Source organism: Brassica napus, chromosome C4 (assembly GCF_020379485.1).
Source record: "Brassica napus cultivar Da-Ae chromosome C4, Da-Ae, whole genome shotgun sequence".
NCBI classification, from domain to species: Eukaryota; Viridiplantae; Streptophyta; class Magnoliopsida; order Brassicales; family Brassicaceae; genus Brassica; species Brassica napus.
This window is the reverse complement of record NC_063447.1, coordinates 42,755,281-42,775,148: the sequence shown is the minus strand read 5'-3', so window position 1 is coordinate 42,775,148 and position 19,868 is coordinate 42,755,281. Positions and strand designations below refer to the sequence as shown.

General features: G+C 38.0%; 4 protein-coding genes across 4 annotated transcripts; 2 read left to right on the top strand and 2 right to left on the bottom strand.

Annotated features, from left to right (window-relative positions):
* Positions 1-7,865: 7,865 nt before the first annotated feature.
* LOC106445885 (non-specific lipid-transfer protein 2) lies at positions 7,866-8,395 on the top strand. The gene has a single exon (XM_013870156.3). It carries the CDS (start codon positions 7,874-7,876, stop codon positions 8,270-8,272), a length of 399 nt encoding a protein of 132 aa, XP_013725610.1. The 5' UTR covers positions 7,866-7,873; the 3' UTR covers positions 8,273-8,395.
* A 3,467-nt stretch (positions 8,396-11,862) lies between these two features.
* On the top strand, positions 11,863-13,942 carry LOC106429420. Its single transcript, XM_013870166.1, has 4 exons — positions 11,863-12,126; positions 12,216-12,334; positions 12,511-12,737; positions 12,807-13,942. Exons 1-4 carry the CDS (start codon positions 11,863-11,865, stop codon positions 13,940-13,942), a joined length of 1,746 nt encoding a protein of 581 aa, XP_013725620.1.
* Positions 13,943-14,285: 343 nt separating this feature from the next.
* Positions 14,286-14,797, bottom strand: LOC106429421 (uncharacterized protein At4g04775-like). The gene is made up of 2 exons (XM_013870168.1): positions 14,642-14,797; positions 14,286-14,588 (listed from the first exon to the last, which is right to left on the bottom strand). The coding sequence occupies exons 1-2, from the start codon at positions 14,795-14,797 to the stop codon at positions 14,286-14,288; spliced, it is 459 nt and encodes a 152-aa protein (XP_013725622.1).
* A 760-nt stretch (positions 14,798-15,557) lies between these two features.
* Positions 15,558-18,693, bottom strand: LOC106429422. Its single transcript, XM_013870169.2, has 7 exons — positions 18,506-18,693; positions 18,317-18,421; positions 17,836-18,217; positions 16,936-17,748; positions 16,411-16,676; positions 16,249-16,330; positions 15,558-16,166 (listed from the first exon to the last, which is right to left on the bottom strand). Exons 1-7 carry the CDS (start codon positions 18,691-18,693, stop codon positions 15,558-15,560), a joined length of 2,445 nt encoding a protein of 814 aa, XP_013725623.2.
* Positions 18,694-19,868: the final 1,175 nt, after the last annotated feature.

Sequence of the window (19,868 nt, the reverse complement as noted above, 5' to 3'; positions counted from 1 at the left end):
GTCTAAGTATAAAATATATAAACTCGAATATAAATTCTAAACTAACCTAAATTTAATTAAAATATATAGGAAAAAACTCGGGCGTAGCCCGGGAAAATCTCTAGTAGTTGTAATTAGGGGTAAAATTTAAACCTCGCGATAGTCACTCTTTGTGACATTTTATATGGTGAGATACATATATCAATAAAATAATTTATATGCTTCTATTGTTTCAAAAAAAAAAAAAAAATTGATGGTTGCTGTGTGACAGTGGAGTCTCTAGTTTTTCTATGATAAACAAAATTCTGGGTTATCTTTACGTAGATGCATGTTTGATAGAGAGATTGCTTTTGTAAATGAATTCTCATAGATTTTGAGAATTTAGAGATTTCATTGTTATTGGTTATTGGATTTCAAAAATCTTAATATAATCCATTGTTATTGGTTTAATAATTTTCAAAATCCATTCAAATCCCTTGTTATTCAAAAAGTTTAGTTATTGTTGATTCTCTAATTCTAACTAAATAATCTAGTGTTATTGGGAGATGAATTCTATTCATTTTTACTCATAAGACTCAACTTTCTAAATATCATATGTATCCATGTGATTTTCAAAATCCATGTGATAAAAAACAAGAAAACAAAATAGTTATTCTTACCAAATATCTATTGCACATAAAATTCAAATTATATGTCCAAAAATATAATTTATAATATTTCATGTACTTTTACATTTTTAAATATATATATAATTTTAGATAGTTTTATCATTTTTGAATATGTAATCAAATTTATAAATATTAAAAACTTAAAATTAAAAAAAAAAACTAAAAATCGTTTCAAAAAGCATTTTTGAATTTCAAAAAAAAAATAGAAAAAAATTATGAAAAAGTTGGAATTTGAAAAATATAATTCGAAATTTATAAAGAAACTTTTTATTTTTCATTTTTACTATTTATATATCTATAAAGGAATAGGTAAAATAGCTTTTTTCCTTTTTCATGAAATCTATTTTGGTCATTTTCTTCTTTGATGAATCTTTTTGTATCAAAAACTTAAAAGAACTGTTTAAGAGAATTGTCCAATTTTGTATGTATCACAATTATTATTATTTTAGTTTGAAAGAAAAAAAATAAATATTCATATTATATGATTTAGAAAAAAAAATATTAAATATTTACTTTACAAAAAAATAATCGAAAAGAAGTACTACAAATTCATGAAAATCTATACCAATCTAAAAAGTTATGATCAAATTTCATAAGTCAATGTATATAAATTTTCACAATCCACATGTAACTTTTAAAATCTATCAACTCTTAAAATTTACAAACTCTACACAAATTCATCTCCCAATAACCCCCCCCTCCCCCCCCCCCCCCCCCCCCCCCCCCCCTTCAGAGAAAACATGGGTTAACTCTAGTATTAGTATTTTGAAAGGTACGATTAGTGAGCTAAAATGTAATGAATCACATTGTTCCAATAATACCATAGTTTAATAGAATTAAAGAATCAGAAAATATTCAGCTTTTTGAATAAAAAAAAATAAATTGAGTTAGAAAATCATTGTACCAATAACAAAAGATTATACAGAATTGTAAAATCAACACACCAATAACACAACACTTTTTAGAAATTTAAGAACCATATTAGCAATAACAATAGAATCTTCAAATCCTTAAAAATCAATCTCCCACTTAATCCCCCTTAGTTTTAGTTGGTAATGGCAACGTTTGTTACTTTTATATAAAGTAATTGTGACTACCGTATTGTAACTGTTGTCAAAAAAAAATTGCTAAAAGGCTGCGTTTTAAAAACGATGCGTTTAGCTAAAAGGCGATTTTGGCGATTGTTTTGGCGATTCTGTTACGGAAGGTTCTCGATGACGGATCTGGCTCTTCCGCCGGATCGAGTGGGTTCACCGGAGGAAAATAAAGGGGAAACAGAGGTTCAGGAGGTCAGTGTGGTTCAGGGTGTGGATCGGCTTGGAGGATCGACGAAATCGAGTTGGGTAGAAGTGGCGACGGATAAGAAAGCTTTGAAGAGGTACGATGTTGAGGTTTCAACTAAGGATGGAGTTCATATGATTGAAATTCGTGATGAGATTCTGGAAAACTCAACACCTTTGTGGGAAGATTTTGTAGTGGGGAAGTTTTTGGATCTTGCTCCTCATGTAGCTAAGGTCCATATGGTTCTAAACAAGATATGGCGCTATGGTGATCCATCTACAAAGGTTGAAGTTTATGAAGTGAATCCTACTACGATGCGGTTTAAGGTCTCAAGTCACAAAGCTAGAGAAAAGATCCTAAGGCGTGGAATGTGGAATATTGTAGGAGTACCGATGATTGTTTCGAAATGGTCTCCAAAAGTTGAGGATGAGAAGCAAGAGGAGGAAGCTATTCCGATGTGGGTTCATTTGGAGAAGGTTCCGCTTCATATGTACTCGTGGGAAGGTCTAAGTTTTGTTACAAGTCCAGTTGGGTTACCAGTGAAGCTTCACTCAGAAACTATTGCTTGTACGAACTTTGAAGAAGCGAAAGTGTTTGTTAAAGTAGATGTCACCAAAACTCTACCTAAAGAAATTACTTTCTCGAAGGAAGGCAAGTTGTTCACAGTAAAGTACTACTATCCTTGGTTGCCGGCAAGATGTTCTTTCTGTGACAAGTGGGGGCATGGGGAATCAGTGTGTGCTAAAAAAGGTAAAGAGAAGAAGAATAAGGTGGGATCATGCTCTCCAAGACAAGTTGAGGGAAGTGCAGTTAAAGGGATGAGTTTGGATGTTCATAAGGTTCAACAAGGGGGGAGCAGTAAGTTAGAAGGGGGGAAGCTGGATGTTGAGAATGTGATAGATGATAAGGAAGTTTCAGGCTCGGTGGAGAGGGTAACAGATGGTTCGGAAGTGAATGTCAATGCTTGGGCTCGGGTCTCTCCTGGGAAGACAGGGAAAGTCAATAATTCTGGGAATAAGAGCTCTGAGGTTATACAAATATCTGCTTCGAAATATTCAGTGCTAGATATGAATGAAGAAGAGGAGGGGGAAATAATTGCTGATGAGGATGAGGTGTGTGTTGGGAAGGATCAGTTATCAGAATGTGATCTTTTGGAGGATGAGATTTTAGATCAACAAGACAAAGAGAAAATAAAGTCAGGTAGGAAGAAGGGTAGAGGAAGAGGTCAGAAGGCTAGGACTCAGGCTGTTAACACATTTAAGAGTATAAGGTCTTCTTGCCGAATCAACTAATCATGTCGAGTTTATTTTGGAATGTGCGCGGATTTAACAAACCATTGAAGCATTCCATAGTGAGGGAAGTGCAGTTAAAGGGATGAGTTTGGATGTTCATAAGGTTCAACAAGGGGGGAGCAGTAAGTTAGAAGGGGGGAAGCTGGATGTTGAGAATGTGATAGATGATAAGGAAGTTTCAGGCTCGGTGGAGAGGGTAACAGATGGTTCGGAAGTGAATGTCAATGCTTGGGCTCGGGTCTCTCCTGGGAAGACAGGGAAAGTCAATAATTCTGGGAATAAGAGCTCTGAGGTTATACAAATATCTGCTTCGAAATATTCAGTGCTAGATATGAATGAAGAAGAGGAGGGGGAAATAATTGCTGATGAGGATGAGGTGTGTGTTGGGAAGGATCAGTTATCAGAATGTGATCTTTTGGAGGATGAGATTTTAGATCAACAAGACAAAGAGAAAATAAAGTCAGGTAGGAAGAAGGGTAGAGGAAGAGGTCAGAAGGCTAGGACTCAGGCTGTTAACACATTTAAGAGTATAAGGTCTTCTCGCCGAATCAACTAATCATGTCGAGTTTATTTTGGAATGTGCGCGGATTTAACAAACCATTGAAGCATTCCATAGTGAGAGAGTGGGTTGGAAATAATGAATTGATTTTTGGGAGTGTTTTGGAGACAAGAGTGAAGGAGAAGAAAGCGGAGGGTATCTTAAATTCTGTATTTAGGGGTTGGTCTTATATGATGAATTATGAGAATAGTCAAGGAGGGAGGATCTGGTTTGTATGGAAGGATGAGGTATGTATAATGCCGGTCTATAAATCAGATCAATTGATCACTTGTTCAGTTGGTTTGAAAGATCAAGAGGAGTTTTTTTGTACTTGTGTTTATGCAAATAATCTTACTGAGGGGAGAAAGGAGCTGTGGGAAGACCTTTGTCACCATAATGACTCAGTTTTATTTAGAAATAAACCATGGAATATCATGGGGGATTTTAATGAGATTTTGGAGGTTGAGGAGAGTTCGGTATTTTCGGATTTGGGAAGACTTCCTAGTGGAATGAGAGACTTCCAGAGGATGGTTCTTCATTGTAATTTGTCAGATTTGGGGTCTCAAGGGCCGTTGTTCACATGGTGTAATAAGAGAGAAGATAGGATGATCTGTAAAAAACTGGATAGAGTTCTTGTGAATGACGCTGCTCTTCAGAAGTTTCCTAATGCCTACTCAGTGTTCGAGTCTGGAGGGTGTTCTGAATATATGAGATGTAAGGTACAACTTCTTCCCCCCAATGAGAAAATTAGAAGACCGTTCAAGTACGTGAATGTGATAGGAAGCTTGCCAAGTTTCTTACCTAAGATCAGGGATTATTGGGAATCAACTCCGGTTTTATTCCACTCTACCTCAGCGATGTTCCGATTTTCAAAGAAGCTCAAAAATCTGAAGCCGCTAATTAGAGATATTGGTAAGGAAAAGCTTGGCAACCTCACAATGAAAACGAAAGAGGCGCATGAAGTTCTATGTGACAAGCAGCAGCAAACATTGTCTAATCCAAATGATGTCACTATAAGAGAAGAAGTGGAGGCTTATGGAAGATGGATACATGTTGCTAGCTTAGAAGAGGATTTCCTAAAACAGCGAGCGAAGCTGCATTGGCTAGATAAGGGGGATCAGAATAATAAAACTTTCCACAATGCTATTCGGTCTAGACAAGCTCAGAATGCCATTCGTGAGATAAGATGCAAGGATGGAAGAATTGTTACTAAGCAGTTGGAGGTAAAAGAAGAAGCAGTGAGATTCTTCTCTGAATTTCTTAACCATAAACCTGATTCTTATATTGGTACTACTACTGAAGAGTTAAAGGAACTAATGGAAATCCGTTGTTCATCGGAGGATTGTCGGCTCTTGGAAGCAGAAGTTACTCAGGAAGAGATTCGTAAAGTCTTATTTGACATGCCTTCTAACAAGTCTCCTGGTCCGGATGGGTATCCCTGTGAATTCTTTAAGTCTGCTTGGTCTGTGGTAGCTCATGACTTCCTGGTTGCTGTCCAGTCTGTTTTTAAATATGGGTTTTTGCCTAAAGGGGTTAATTCTACTATCCTGGCTCTAGTACCAAAGAAAGCAGACTCTTTAGAAATGAAGGATTATAGACCTATTGCATGTTGCAATGTTCTATATAAGGTGGTTTCAAAAATTCTTGCTAATAGGCTCAAGCTTCTTCTTCCTCTGTTGATCACAGAAAACCAGTCTACGTTTATTAGTGGAAGGCTTTTGATGGAAAACGTCCTGTTAGCTTCAGAGCTCGTCAAGGACTATCATAAGGAGACAATATCTTCTCGCTGTGTGATGAAAATTGATGTCTCGAAGGCTTTCGACTCTGTTCAGTGGTCATTTGTGATTCAAAGTCTCGAGGCGATTGGAGTCCCTCAAAGCTTCATACACTGGGTAAAATTGTGTATCACAACTCCATCATTTTCTGTTCAAGTTAATGGTGAACTAGGAGGGTATTTCCAGAGTTCAAGAGGTCTGAGGCAAGGTTGTTCTCTCTCCCCTTATCTATTTGTGTTGTGCATGAACATGCTTTCTCATAAGATAGATAGGGCGGTGAGGGAGAAGAAGTTTAAATATCACCCCCGGTGTCAAGCTCTATCTCTTACACATCTCTGTTTTGCCGACGATTTGATGATCTTTGTCGAATGTTCTAAGGAGTCAATAGAGGGAGCTTTATCTGTATTCGAAGAGTTCACAAAGTGGTCGGGGTTGAGCATCAGCATCGAGAAGTCTACTCTTTATATGGCTGGAGTTTCTATAGAAGAAAAGAGCAGAATCTTGAGGAACTTTCCCTTTGCTGTTGGTTCCCTTCCAGTAAGGTATTTGGGTCTTCCCCTTATGACCCAGGTGATGAGAAAGCAAGACTACTTACCTCTTCTGGAAAAAATCAGGAATAAGATAGGTACTTGGACCAGTAGGCATTTATCTTATGCGGGTAGGCTGCAGTTAATCAAGGCAGTTCTAGTGAGTATTGCTAACTTCTGGGCATCAGTGTTCAGATTGCCAAGTCAGTGCATTAAAGAGGTTGAACAGCTGTGTGCTTCTTTTCTATGGTCTGGTCCGGTTCTTAAATCAACTGGAGCAAAAGTGGCGTGGAGTGATATATGTAAGCTGCAGAATGAAAGAGGTCTGGGAATAAGAGCTTTAAAGGAAGTTAATATGGTCTATGGGTTAAAAATTATCTGGAGATTGTTGACGGGGGATTCTCTTTGGGGAAGATGGATTAAGACTTATCTTTTGAAGAATAAGAACTTTTGGGCAATTAGTGGGAAGACACAGTTGGGATCTTGGATGTGGAAAAAAATCTTGAAGTTGAGAGAAACTGCCAAACCTTTCTTTAAAAAGGAGATAGGAAATGGTCGACATGTTTCTTTTTGGTATGATAACTATTCAGACCGGGGAGTGATGGTTGATCTATTTGGAGATAGAGGAATAATAGATTTGGGAATTAAGAGAGAAGCTACAATTGAAGAAGTCTGTTTGGGTAATAGAAGAAGAAGAAGGCATCGAACTGAGCTTCTTAATGACATTGAAGTGGAGTTGGCTAGCGTGAAAGAGAAACTAAGAGAGGATGTGGAGGATGTAAATCTTTGGCAATGGAGGTCGGGTTTCAAATCAAGATTCGTAACTCAGGAGACGTGGCTGATGATACGTAAAACTTATGTATGCTGTAACTGGGCTAAAGGGGTTTGGTTTGCTATGGCTACACCAAATTTCGCGTTTATGTCTTGGCTGGCTATGCTGGACAGACTCTCCACCATGGATAGGTTTGCTATATGGAATCAAGGAGTGGATTCTATTTGTGTCCTCTGTAAAATGGCAATGGAGTCCAAAAGTCACTTATTCTTTGAATGTTCCTATTCTTCACAAGTTTGGGAATATCTTACTCTTGGAATTCTGAGAAGCTCATACTCCAATGTCTGGTCCATTATTGTGCCTCTTATATGTGATGGTAGCAGAGTGAGGATGAGGTCTTTCTGCATCAGATATGCATTTCAATCAGCTATCTATGCAATCTGGCGAGAAAGGAACAGAATAAGATATGGGGAGAAGGCTATGCCTATAGCTATATTGAAGAAGACCATTGATAAGGGTATAAGAAACAAGCTGAGTTTGGTTAAGAGGGATAGGAGGAAGGGTATGGAAAGAGTTCTCCAATTTTGGTTTGAGACAAGAATATAGTTTCTGATTTAGAAGATCTATTGTAAAGGGTTTTTCTTTTGAAATAGGATCACACATGATGTAAACATGCTTTTTGATGAATAAAATTTAACATTCATTCAAAAAAAAAAAAAAAAAAAAAAAAAAAAAAACTAAAACTGTTGTCAAATTGTCACAAATACGTCATGCTCTGGCAAAAAATTAGTCTGCTACTTCTGTCTTTTATTTATAAAACACAGCTGTTAATCAGAATTTGGTTTATTAAATCAACAACCTGCACGAAACTTGTGTGAGCATATTTTGTCTGTTTCTGGTTCATGACCTTCTTCCGCATGATGGCCAAGTGTAATGGCCACTTGCATGAGCGTTTCTTCAACGAGATAAGTCGAACAATATTTGTCCGTTACGACCACATATAAAATCTCCCCATCTCTATATATACCAGCTTTTACCATCATGAATACCTCAAATCCCAATCTCACAAATACTTCGATAAAAAGACCAAAAAATTTTAAAGCAAAAAAAATTCCTCTAGGTTTTCACGACATGAAGTTTACGACTCTAATGCTCATCACATTCGTGATAATCGCCATGTCGTCTCCTGTTCCAATTAGAGCAACCAGGGTTGAAAGTTTCGGAGAAGTGGCACAATCGTGTGTTGTGACAGAACTCGCCCCATGCTTACCAGCAATGACCTTGACAGGAGACCCGACTACAGAATGTTGCGACAAACTGGTAGAGCAGAAACCATGTCTTTGTGGTTATATTCGAAACCCAGCCTATAGTATGTATGTTACTTCTCCAAACGCTCGCAAAGTCTTAGATTTTTGTAAGGTCCCTTTTCCTAGTTGTTAAATCTCCCGAGACATTGCTAAGAAAAATATTATTAAAATAAAAAAAAAATCAAACTAGATCTTATGTAACAATGACTCATCATGTTATGGTTGAAGCTTATATATTGAAGTGTTTGATTTTATATATGTGTGTGTGTGTCCCCACAATTTTTGAAACACACACTTTTCTCCTGATTTGGAATTAAATTACATTTTGAGTTAAAAAAGAAAAAGATGGAATGCTAATTTATACAGGTCGATGAAAAAGCGGAAGTGCAATATAGATATCCTACACTTAAAAACGAAACTATAATAGACTTACGAAACAAATGAAAAATACAGAAATGGTCGACAATCAACATCCGATGACGAGTTTATTATTAAAAATTGGTGTGAAGGACTAGAAGTTCAACCAAATGATATTGAACATATACATCAACAAGGATGATGATCATAAAAGAAAGAACCCCGAATCCTCTCTCTCCCAACTCGCGAAAACCCTACCATCAGAGACCTAGCTCCGACCGTCGGCTCATCGACGCCAGAGGTGTAACCTTTCTCTCCCATCTCGGTTTCTCTTTGCCCTCACAGCATCTGTTTGTACCTAGGTTGATATGCACGAAGCTTTGAGCTGTCGATTCCCCTCCGGAGATTCTTCGAGATCGACGGGGATGGATACCGGCTTCTCTAGAGTGACGGCGAGACCCAAGGAGGACGGTGGAGGCGAGGGTCGGATTTTAGAACCAAGGGTTTGGCTGGATCTGACTTCCCCCATTTTAGATCTACAGCTGAGCCCTCCCGACGACGGATGTGGCTTTGGTGAGACGTCTCCATGACCCGGATCTTCTTTCCCCTGCGACCGTGAGATGGTTGGAGGAGTGGTGCAATGGGTGACGGAAAGAAGATTTGTTTCTTTGGTGCTCGAAGACGACGGAAAAGGGTTTGACGTCGGAATGGTCAACCGGAGAAGAGCCTGCTGCGGGGATAGCACGGCGAAGACTTACATCCCAGCGCCGGTGATGGTCGTTTGGTTGCGTCGGTGGTAAGGCCTCTGCATTTTTTGAAGTTGTGAATATATACACCCTTCCCAGCGCTGTCGTCAAGGTTCGACTTTCAATCCGGACGTCAATATTCGGTTTCAGGCTAAGGAGTGAGGTAGAGTGACAGCCTGGAAGGATGGGGTTTGTTCGATATGCACCTATGGTGATGATACAGCTGGTACACGGTCTGAAAGCATATCATTAGGCGATCAACAGTTAGAGCGGAAGGTTTAATGGATTAAATGTCAGGTTTTTCTGGTGCAAGTTACTACTTTTGCATCTCGTGGTCTAAGTTTAGGGTTTAACAGTCGGTTTATCTTGAGTTGTGGGAACTTGGCTCATTGTGGTGAAAAATACAATGACATTCTCGATTAGGTAGTGTAGTATCCAACTTAGTGATTCTAGGTGATACTAGATCCTGTCGGGTCAAAATTTTATGTGGTTGTAATCACGTATTCACACTTTGGCTAATGAAAGTTGATATTGGACAAAAAAAAAAAAACAAAGATGATAATCATAATCAGTCATCTCGAACTGCATACAATTCTATGACCATCAATAAACTTTTCTTAGGCCATCCTATTTGGATCAATCAGCCACCACTAAACAACTAAGCATCAAGTTAGAGTGCAACATCTAAAAGGCATGCCTAGGATTGACACCATTTATGTTATCTTCATGATATCTTATAGACATTTCAGAAACAGCACCTCATCGGTGGATTGGCTTATGAATGGTAAAGCAGCTATGGATCAACAACGCCTTTGCGAATATGTCTTGAAACAATAATATGCTTGACGTATGGCTCCTCTTGTGTGGATCTATTTTAGGGCCAAGATCATTCCTTCATCAGAAGACAGAATCCCATATCCCTTATCATTCGTCAATATTCATTAAACTAGTAGAATAGCTGGCAATAGTCACTGATCATGATCAAATTGTGGCTATTTTGAAGATAATCACGAAATGTTTATGTTTTTGCTACGAAACAAAAAATGTGACTAAACGTGTCTATTTCATGGCAAAATAGCCACAAATTAGTCACGAGCAAAAGGTGACAAAATTTAGTCACGATATAGCCACGAACACTTCGTCTCCAGCTTGTCACAAAAATAAACGTGACTAACACATGAAAAATTAGCTATGATTTGCAACGAAATTTTTGTGTCCCAAGATATTTATATTAAGTCGTCTAAAAAATGTTGGCCAAATTTTTAATTCGTGACCATTCCACCAAAAACATCCAACCAATCAGTCGAGTAAAAGTGTCAGTATTTTAAGATAATAAAAACAGAAGCCATGAAAAATCAGTGGCGGAAACGTGAATTTTTCTCTCATCTGTCTGTAAAAGCACATATGTCAGGGAATATATTCAAATTTAAGTCACAGGAATCTTGGTGATCAATTTTGTGATTATTTTCGTGACAAAAACGAAAATGTGGCAAATTTTGTGACAAACGTGAATAAACGTGACTATGATTTCTCTATAAATACAATTGAAACGGTTTCACTTTCTTTACAAGTTAAAATAATATATATTCTTACAGCAAAACAAGTGGCAAAACTCGTCTAATTTTTTAGAAAAAATCGCCAAAACACCACGGAAGAACAACTACATTGTCCCTATATCATAAATCTTTTTTTGGTCGAATTTGGACTTAGATACCCCTCGCCAACTTCAAAAATTCATATCAATTATTTTAATAGTCAGAAAAATATAAAAAATTATTCAAAATGTACATAAACATGAAACAATCATATGAAAAATAATTTGGCTGACTAAATATTAGTGTAACATAATTTCATATTTTGATCTTCAGATCGCAGAAAACAGAATCTACTAACTACGGATATGTAGATCGTAGTTTCGGTTAACTACATATATATCTGGCGCTTGAAGATGTTAAAATCTACGATTTCGTAATATGTCTACTACCGCAGAAAGAAAAGGTTACGGTTTTGCTTACGATCTGAACCCCGAAAGATTTCATGAACTAATGTCTCCTATATATCTACTGGGTCGGAATCATATAATCTGCCAGTTACTAATACTCTACCATGGTAATATTTCGTTATCTACTAAGATACTATAACCTATCTCTGCCGGATTATACATTCTGCCATCGTATCTACCATCATATATACAATCTACTGGCAGCAGAATGCATGTTCTGCCAAATTCGAATTATTTTCGAAAATATTCCTTAAATCTCTCTAAAATCTGTTGAAATTTTTTTTATAAATCTTTAATTTCCCAAATTTTGCGTGTTTCCTAAAGTTATGTTTTTTAAAAAAAACTGTGACCTCTCTTCTTCTTCTTCACAAGTTCTTGATTAATTTTGAAACCACCCCAAAAATTTGAATCCCTTGTTGAATAACATGCATATCTATGCCTCTTGTGGGGTGTGGAAATTTGATCCCTGTAAAGGATGGGGATTTGCTTTTGATAAGGAAAAAGGAGGAAGAGTACTTGTTGTTGAATTGACAAGTTCCTTTGAAGATCTAAGGACTACGGTTTTTGAGGATTTTGGAATTGACCAAAACGATCGAGCTTGAGTTAACCTACTTACCTATGGAGTTAATCAATACGATAGACTGTCCTCCAGTTATCATTGAGAATGATCGGCAAGTCAAGAATTTTCTTACATATGTACGTGGAAAAGCTTCTTCAAGGTTGTGTGTGTCTATTTCACATGTCAATCCAAACAACGACAACATTGAGCTTGATAAGGAGCAATCTAACGCGTCTGGCAGAGAGCGAGGTGAGCCTTCCTCATTTTCACCTGGGATGGCATTGGTAGTTCTTGTGAATCGAGCCAGGATGGTGAAGACGAATGTAACTCGAATGCCCCAGGAGAAGATGAAGATGCTGACTTAAGTGTAAAAGAAAAGGATAAGGGAATAAGTGTTTGGTTCTCTTTGAAGGATGTTGTGAAGAGGGGTGAAACGTTTCAAAACAAATCAAAGTTGAAAGCAGCATTGGAAATGTCAGCAATGAAGAATAACTTCGATTACAAAGTTGTGAATTCAGATAGAAAACTTTGGTACATCCGATGCGTGGACAAAAGTGTGAGTGGAGTGTTCGTGCTGAGGGGTTATCAGGATCCACATATTTCATCATCAAAAAATATGTGGCGGATCATACATGTGCTGCGTCAAGTATGAATAATGGTGGTCGGACAGCTTCTGCAAAAACTATTGGGAGTCTAATAATGCATAGGTATGATGGTGTCAAAGAAGGTCCCAAAGCTGATGATATCATACAGATTATGAGAATGGAACATGGATGCGAGATATCTAAATCATTAGTGTGGGACGCTCGTGAGTATGCGATTAGTCTGGTTAGAGGCATTCCCGAGCAGAGTTTTGGAAAAAATCCGAAATACTTGCACATGCTGAAAGAAGCTAATCCAGGAACACGAACCTTTTACGAAACCGATGTTGATGGTAAATTCAGATTTCTCTTTGTTTCGTTTGGGCAATCAGTACGAGGTTTTCATACATCCATGTGAAAAGTTCTTGTTGTTGATGGGACATTTTTGAAGAGCAAATACAAAGGAGTATTACTCGTTGCGACGGCTTTAGATGGAAACTCCAACTTGTATCCTATTGCATTTACGGTTGTGGACTCGGAAAATGATCGTTCATGGGATTGGTTTTTCAGACAACTAAAGGTTGTTGTTCCGGACGAGCATGCTCTTGCCTTTGTGTCGGACAGAAATAACTCACTTTGTAAGGGGCTTGAGAATGTGTATCCTCTTTCTCAACATGGAATTTGTATTCACCATTTGTTAAATAATGTGGTCACACATTACAGAGGAAAAGGAGTGGTTGGATTGATTGCAAAAGCTTCTAAAGCTTATAGAGTTGTTGATTTTCAGAAGCGATTCGAAGCTGTGTGCAATATTAGTCCAGCTATTGGAAAATATTTAAGAGATGCAGATGTTACAAAGTGGGCTCGCTGTCAGTTTCAAGGATACAAGTACGACATCAGGACGACAAACCCGGCTAAGTCAATAAACTCTGCTTTGCGCTCACCAAGAGAGTATCCAGTCATTCCTTTGTTGGATAGCATCAGAGAAATGCTTACTCGTTGGTTCTTCGAACGACGCACACGAAGCAGGAAGCACACAAAACCATTAACTATTGCCATCGAGAAAAAGATAGATAGACGGATTAACAAGGGTAAAACGTTTCTTGTCCAGCCAATTAACGAGCATCGTTTTTTGGTTCGCGGAGATACAATCGACTGCCTGGTTGATTTGGACAGAAGAACCTGCTCTTGTGGGAAATACGACCTACTAAAAATCTCATGTAGACACGCAATCAAGGCTGGTTTAACAGTTGGCCGAGCCCCATCCTCACTAACGGATTTCATGTTCACGACTTCCAATTGGAGAACAGCTTATGAAGAAACTATCAATCCAATAGGTGTTCCTGAGGATATTTGGGTGGTTCCAGATACTGTTCGGAATGCCAGTGTGCTAGCTCCTGAATCAAGAAGAGGAGCAGGAAGGAGAAGAAAACGCAGGTATGAGACTGTTGAAGACAAGCTCCGTTCATCACAAGGAGCTCAAGAAAAAAAGAGGCGCATGTGCAGTCGATGTGGCGAAGAGAATCATAACAGGGCTACGTGTGACAGAGCTATTTAGACATATATTTGTTTTGGATTTTCTTGTTTTTCATTATGATGTTGGTTACTTGATTTGCTTTGTTTTCTTGCTTCTGGATTTTCTTGTTCTTGGATATGGTTTACTTAATTTTATGCAATCATTCCTTCGTAAAACGAAGCTGATCAATAGGTTTCTCTGCAACTTTTACTCTTTAAAAAATATTACTTATATTGTGAACTGAAGCTGCTTATAAAGCCAACGACTGTAAACAAGAATCCAAAGAGTGTATATTAGTCAAAATAATGAAAAACAATACTGCAAACTTAAGAGATTCTGAGGAAAATCAAAATCAGACAACAAGCAACCGACCACTAGAACTTGCTCATACACTAAGAGAAGTCCATATTCCTACGATTGCTCCTACAACTACCATAGCCACAGTTGCTATCTTTAGCTTATGTTTCATCTCTTGTGCAACTCTAGCAATCTCCAAGTCTACCTTCTCTTTAAGCTTTTCGGACATCTGATGTTCAACTCTAACCATCTCAGACTTCACCTTTTCCATAACCCTTTCTTCAAACTTCGTAATCCCTTGAGCAACCCTCTCATGTTTCGCATCCACCATCCGAATCTCCTCAATCAAAGCTTCATCAACCCATTTAAATAGATGATTCTCAGTTTTTCTCTAGCGATATAGTATGGTTTAATCTGCAACACGAAATCAAAATAGGGACTTACATCTCTTGCGATTTCGCATTGGTAGAATCGTCGATACCTATTCTCCGCCGTCGATGAACCAAACGTGGTTATGCCCTCGCCACACCAACATCTTGTAGGCATACCATGAGTAGAGATTCGAGGAAAACGAGCAGAAGATATTGACGAACTGGTCATTGAGATTTCGTTGCTAGATTCGCAGATAAAGAACCCTAATCTCCTTTTCTCTCTACTTTACTTTCTCAAGTTTCGACAAATGAAACGAAACTCACGTGTTTTGGGTTGTGTGGACCCGGGTTTTAAACATTTTCGGGTGGGCCTAGTGGGTATAAACCGTAATTGGGTTATACTCTATAACACTTATATTAGCTGCTAAAATACTACACTCTAATACAAAAAAAATCGACTTCTGAGAATTATATGAAGACAAAATTTAAAAATACTAATCTGTAAAAATATCTTAGTAATCAATTAAAATCGTCATGTTACATACTATATTGTAAGGAAATTGTTAAACACAGAATTCTTATTTACTCTTGTTAAATACTACACCCTATAACATGATTTAGGGTATAGGGTTTGAACCAAATCGAATTTAGGGGTTCAACATCGAATTTGGGGGTTTGAACCGTAATGAATGAAGGGGTTTCAACCCGTTCTTATTTAAAATGAAAATTATCATAACCAACAACAACAATTAACCATGAACTAAAATAAATTAGATAGGGTTGAAACCCTATACCCTAAATCAATTAATATATCAGTTTCGAAACATAAACAATAATCATGAACTGAAATAGTAGATCAGTTTCAAAACAATAACAGTAGTGCATGAACTGAAATGATAAACCACAAACTATCAAAGACAACAATCATGAACTCAAAAGAGTTCAACCGTTTTCTCCGGAGCACGCTTTGGAGGCTTAAATGTGGACATTCAATACTGCAAGGCCTCATCATTTGCTGCTTCCCAAAGATCAAACGCTATCTTGTGTCGGGCTTCTTGGATGTTCTCGTCATTCACCAAAGAGAAATCTAAACCAAGTAGATGGCACTCTATGAACTTCAACGAATAAGCACCACAATCATTGCCACTCGTGTTTAGGGCGCGCATCGGGACATATGAAACAGCATACTGTTTGACGTTGAAATCTTTCTTCTTATCTGATGACTGGACAGCCTTGACGATTCGTGGAATGGGGACGTCAAATGCTTCCACGGTCTTGTTGTTCTTCTTACCCCCACAATCAAAGACCTCAACAGTCCAGTTCACAAGATTGACGCACATAGAGATCCAATGGATTTGGTTGACACAAATAGGGATGTAGAGACGATCGACATCAACACTCCAAACCGAACCTGTGCTTCCATGATATGGAAGCTCACCTCTTCCATACTCGAGAAGCTCACCTCTGTTCCCATCAAACTTGTCGTAGGCGGTGATGATCTGATTACTGAACATACAGTTCATAAATGCTACTCGGTTTGGCTTCCACCGACGCAATGAGGTTTTTTCCCGAAACAAATACATCATGGCGTCCATGTCCTGAAAAAGACAATGCATTTTTTTAAGGAATGAGAACCAATAACATAATTCAATCTGCAAATTAAGTCTAAGCTAAACTCACATTGTTCTTCAACCATTCATTAGGCTCCATTATACGCGAAACCAACTCTGCATTAAATTTAGATGGCCCAATCTGGAGTACTCTGTAAATAGAAAGCAGTAGTAAGACGATGTTTGTGAGGAAAATTGAGAAAAATAGTAAAACAATACAAATATTACTTACTTGGGCTTGAGGATCCATTCAATTAGTTTGGAAAATTTGTCTTCTGGAACAAAAACCAATTCATAGTCGCTGTCTTTGCAACGGACTTCTGGATCATCTATATCATTCAAGAATGGTCGGTTGAAGATCTGTTGAGATGGATCAAACCCCTTAACATGCGACTCTTGTGTAAGCTTGCCCATTGTCTTTTGTAAGTGCTCTTGGGTCCCTAAATTGAAATCTATAGTGTCAAATAAGCTGCCAAACACATCAGACAACTCTGGATCCTGGTTATAAACAGAAAAACATGACATTAATACTTTTAAAACATATATAAGACAACATCAAATACATGCAATTTCAGTACATCATCCTTACTTCAAAATATTACAAACCGCAAACAAACCATCATCCTTACATCAATATTACAAACATCTAACAAAACATCATCCATACAATAATATTACAAACCGCAAGAACAGTAACCAAATACAAACCGCAAGAAGAGAATTCAAATACATGAGAAAAGATCTATTTCTTATTTACCTTTGTCTGAGACCTTGTCGTAGCAGCAGTTGCAGGACCACCAGTGTGAGAAGGAACCAAAGCTTTGTTGCGAGAAGCTCGAGCGCGGGAAGTAGTAGCAGGAGCACTAGCGTGAGTAGACGCCGGAGTAGGAGTAGGAGAAAGAGTAGAATCCGATCCAGGAGCTTGAGTAGATGTCGTAGCAGCAGCATGAGTCTGAGTATAAGCCGGAGCAGCACCATGAGTCTGAGTATAAGCCGGAGCCGCACCATGAGTCTGAGTATAAGCCGGAGCAGCACCATGAGTCTGAGTATAAGCCGGAACACCAACTGGAGTCTGAGATGAAAGGATCGTCTGCTCTAATTTGGTAAACTGGTCATCAATTAATTCGCGGACCTCAAGCCCTAAGGCAGTAAAAGAAGACTTAAACATACCCTGGATATAGGACTTCATACCCTCTTCAAGATCTTTGTATTTGTCGGTTGATCTTTGGCAAAGTAACCTCTTCTTCCTTGACTCGGCTCCAATATCCTGATACTGGTTATTTCTCTTCTTTGCAGGAGACACATGGGCGGTTTCTATTTCTTCTTCCATTCCACAGTCACTTGTTTCTCCAGCCTCTTCTTCCTTTGAACCATCATCCTCAGAACTGTCCGCATATGGTTGTTCAGTTTCCTGATAACCCCAAACATGCTTACTCCATTCATACTTCTTTCTGTACATGTCAATGATCAGATCGACCCTTTCGTCATTCATCTCATCGTCTCGCTCAAACCCAGCATCAACAATGATGTTGCCATTTCCAGTTGAAGAGATGTATGGAAACACAACTCCCTACAAAAAAAACAAAGTTCAAAAATTAAACACAAAGATTAAGAATCATGAAATTCAATCACATTGATTAAAGGTATCAAAACTTACAGTGGATGCAAAATCGGACTCAATACTAATAATATCTTCATATGAAACCTTAGCAGATCCTTTCCAATTTCTGCATCTCATGCTAGTGACCCCTTCTTTGAGCTTCTTACCCAAAAGAGACCCGATGTCTGGAATAGCCTCCATCAACCAAATCTGAAGTGTATAAGAGAATCCATCTATGACATAACTGTTCTGCGTCTTCACTTTATCCCTAGCTTCAGTAATGGAAGTCACAAGCGCATCAAAAGAGTGAAGAGCCCACATATATTTTCTCATCTTATCGAAATCAATAACCAGCTTGATGTACTTGTGTGGGATGCACACCTTCTCATCCTTCGCCATAACCAGACCAGAAATCACACACAAATACCCCATCCTCAGCCTATCAACATGAGACCATGTATTACAAGATTTCAAATGCACCTTCCTGATTTGTTGTAGGCTAATTTTTCCTTTTCTCCGCAGCAACTTACTCCAAAACCCTTTATCACCTCTCCAGTTATCAATATCCAAGTCAGGCTCGTCGTCTTTATATTTCAGACCAGTGATCGCATGGAATTCTTGCATTGAAAATCTGAGAGCCCTCCTAGCAAAATGGAACCACAACTCATGGCGCTTTGCGGTCAGAAGCTACTTACAAACGAAGCTGTGGATCACTCTCCCTGAATACTGAAGCTTGTGCACATAAATATCCATAACCTGAGAAAATAGTGGATCACCCAACACTTCCTTGTACTCTGCTTCAACATACTTCTCCACCTTCTTAAGTATGGAAGTTCGACAAGTGTTGTTGACCTTCTCAACTTGTGTTTCCGTTCCCTCTTTGAATAGGGTTTTTGGCAACTGATCCATCTCCATACCTGTATACAATGAAACAAATACAATCACCACAGTCAGTACTCATAAAAAAAAGTCATCATAATACAAGTTCATAATACTTAAGCGTTGACAAACAAGAAAAAGTATGAAACTTTACTTAGCGTTCAAAAACATCAAAAGAATTAAACTTTGATAACATAGACACCTAAATCATTAAGACTAACTATCTCAACTAAAATCGATACATATCAAGTGCAAATTATGATAACAAAACACATATATTTTAAAAAGAAAGACATGAAAATGAAGTCACCAATTCTTATACAAACCTGAAAAGGTCGAGGTGTCTGAGAACAATGCACAAGGGAAGAAAAACAATCACAACAGTCACGGTTCATGCCACTTTTCATCATAAAACAATCGTCCAAAGACATACATACTAGTGAAAACAAATCAAACAAAATCACCTAAGACATACAAAAATGCAAACTACATACTTTACATGCTTTATAGATGTCAATACCCAATCAAATACGAATCCATTCTCCCTCAATGTCACGAGAAACAACAACAGGTACAAGAGATCAGTTGCCACAAACCAACAATAAAAAAAGTATGCAACTTTGATAAGATAGAAGCCTAAATCATTCACAGAAACTAAATTCGAAACCTATGACAGTCAAACTATGATTAAAGACTCAAGTAAAAGATACAAAGACATGAAAAAAAATTCACAAACAAACCTGAAAAATCTCGATTGGTTTGCTTGAAATAGAGCTGAGAGAGTATATTCCAGATCGGAGAGGCACGAGCTTCGGTTATCGGTGAGGCTCGAGCTTCAGTGGTGTTCAGCGAGTTACTTGAGAACGAGATGCGAAGTGAGACGTGGTTTCTAAGACTGCGATTAAGAAGAAGAAGAACACCACTGGAGTCCTAGCGGGCAGAAGGAACACCGGCGACGGCGAGCTCTGACACGCCGATGACTTCAAATCGTCTTTTGTTCTCTATCGCCAAAGGAGAAGACGAAATTAGGGTTCTAAATCACGATTTGGGATTATCCCCTTTTGTTTATTTACCGTCTGTTTTTTTTTTTAACTTTTAACTTTTTTTTTAACAATTAATTTTACAAAAGAAAACGTTTTAAGCTTAGATTAGGGACTTAATTGGGTTTACATAAAAAATTATGCTAAGTGGACAACTTCTAGTTCATATTA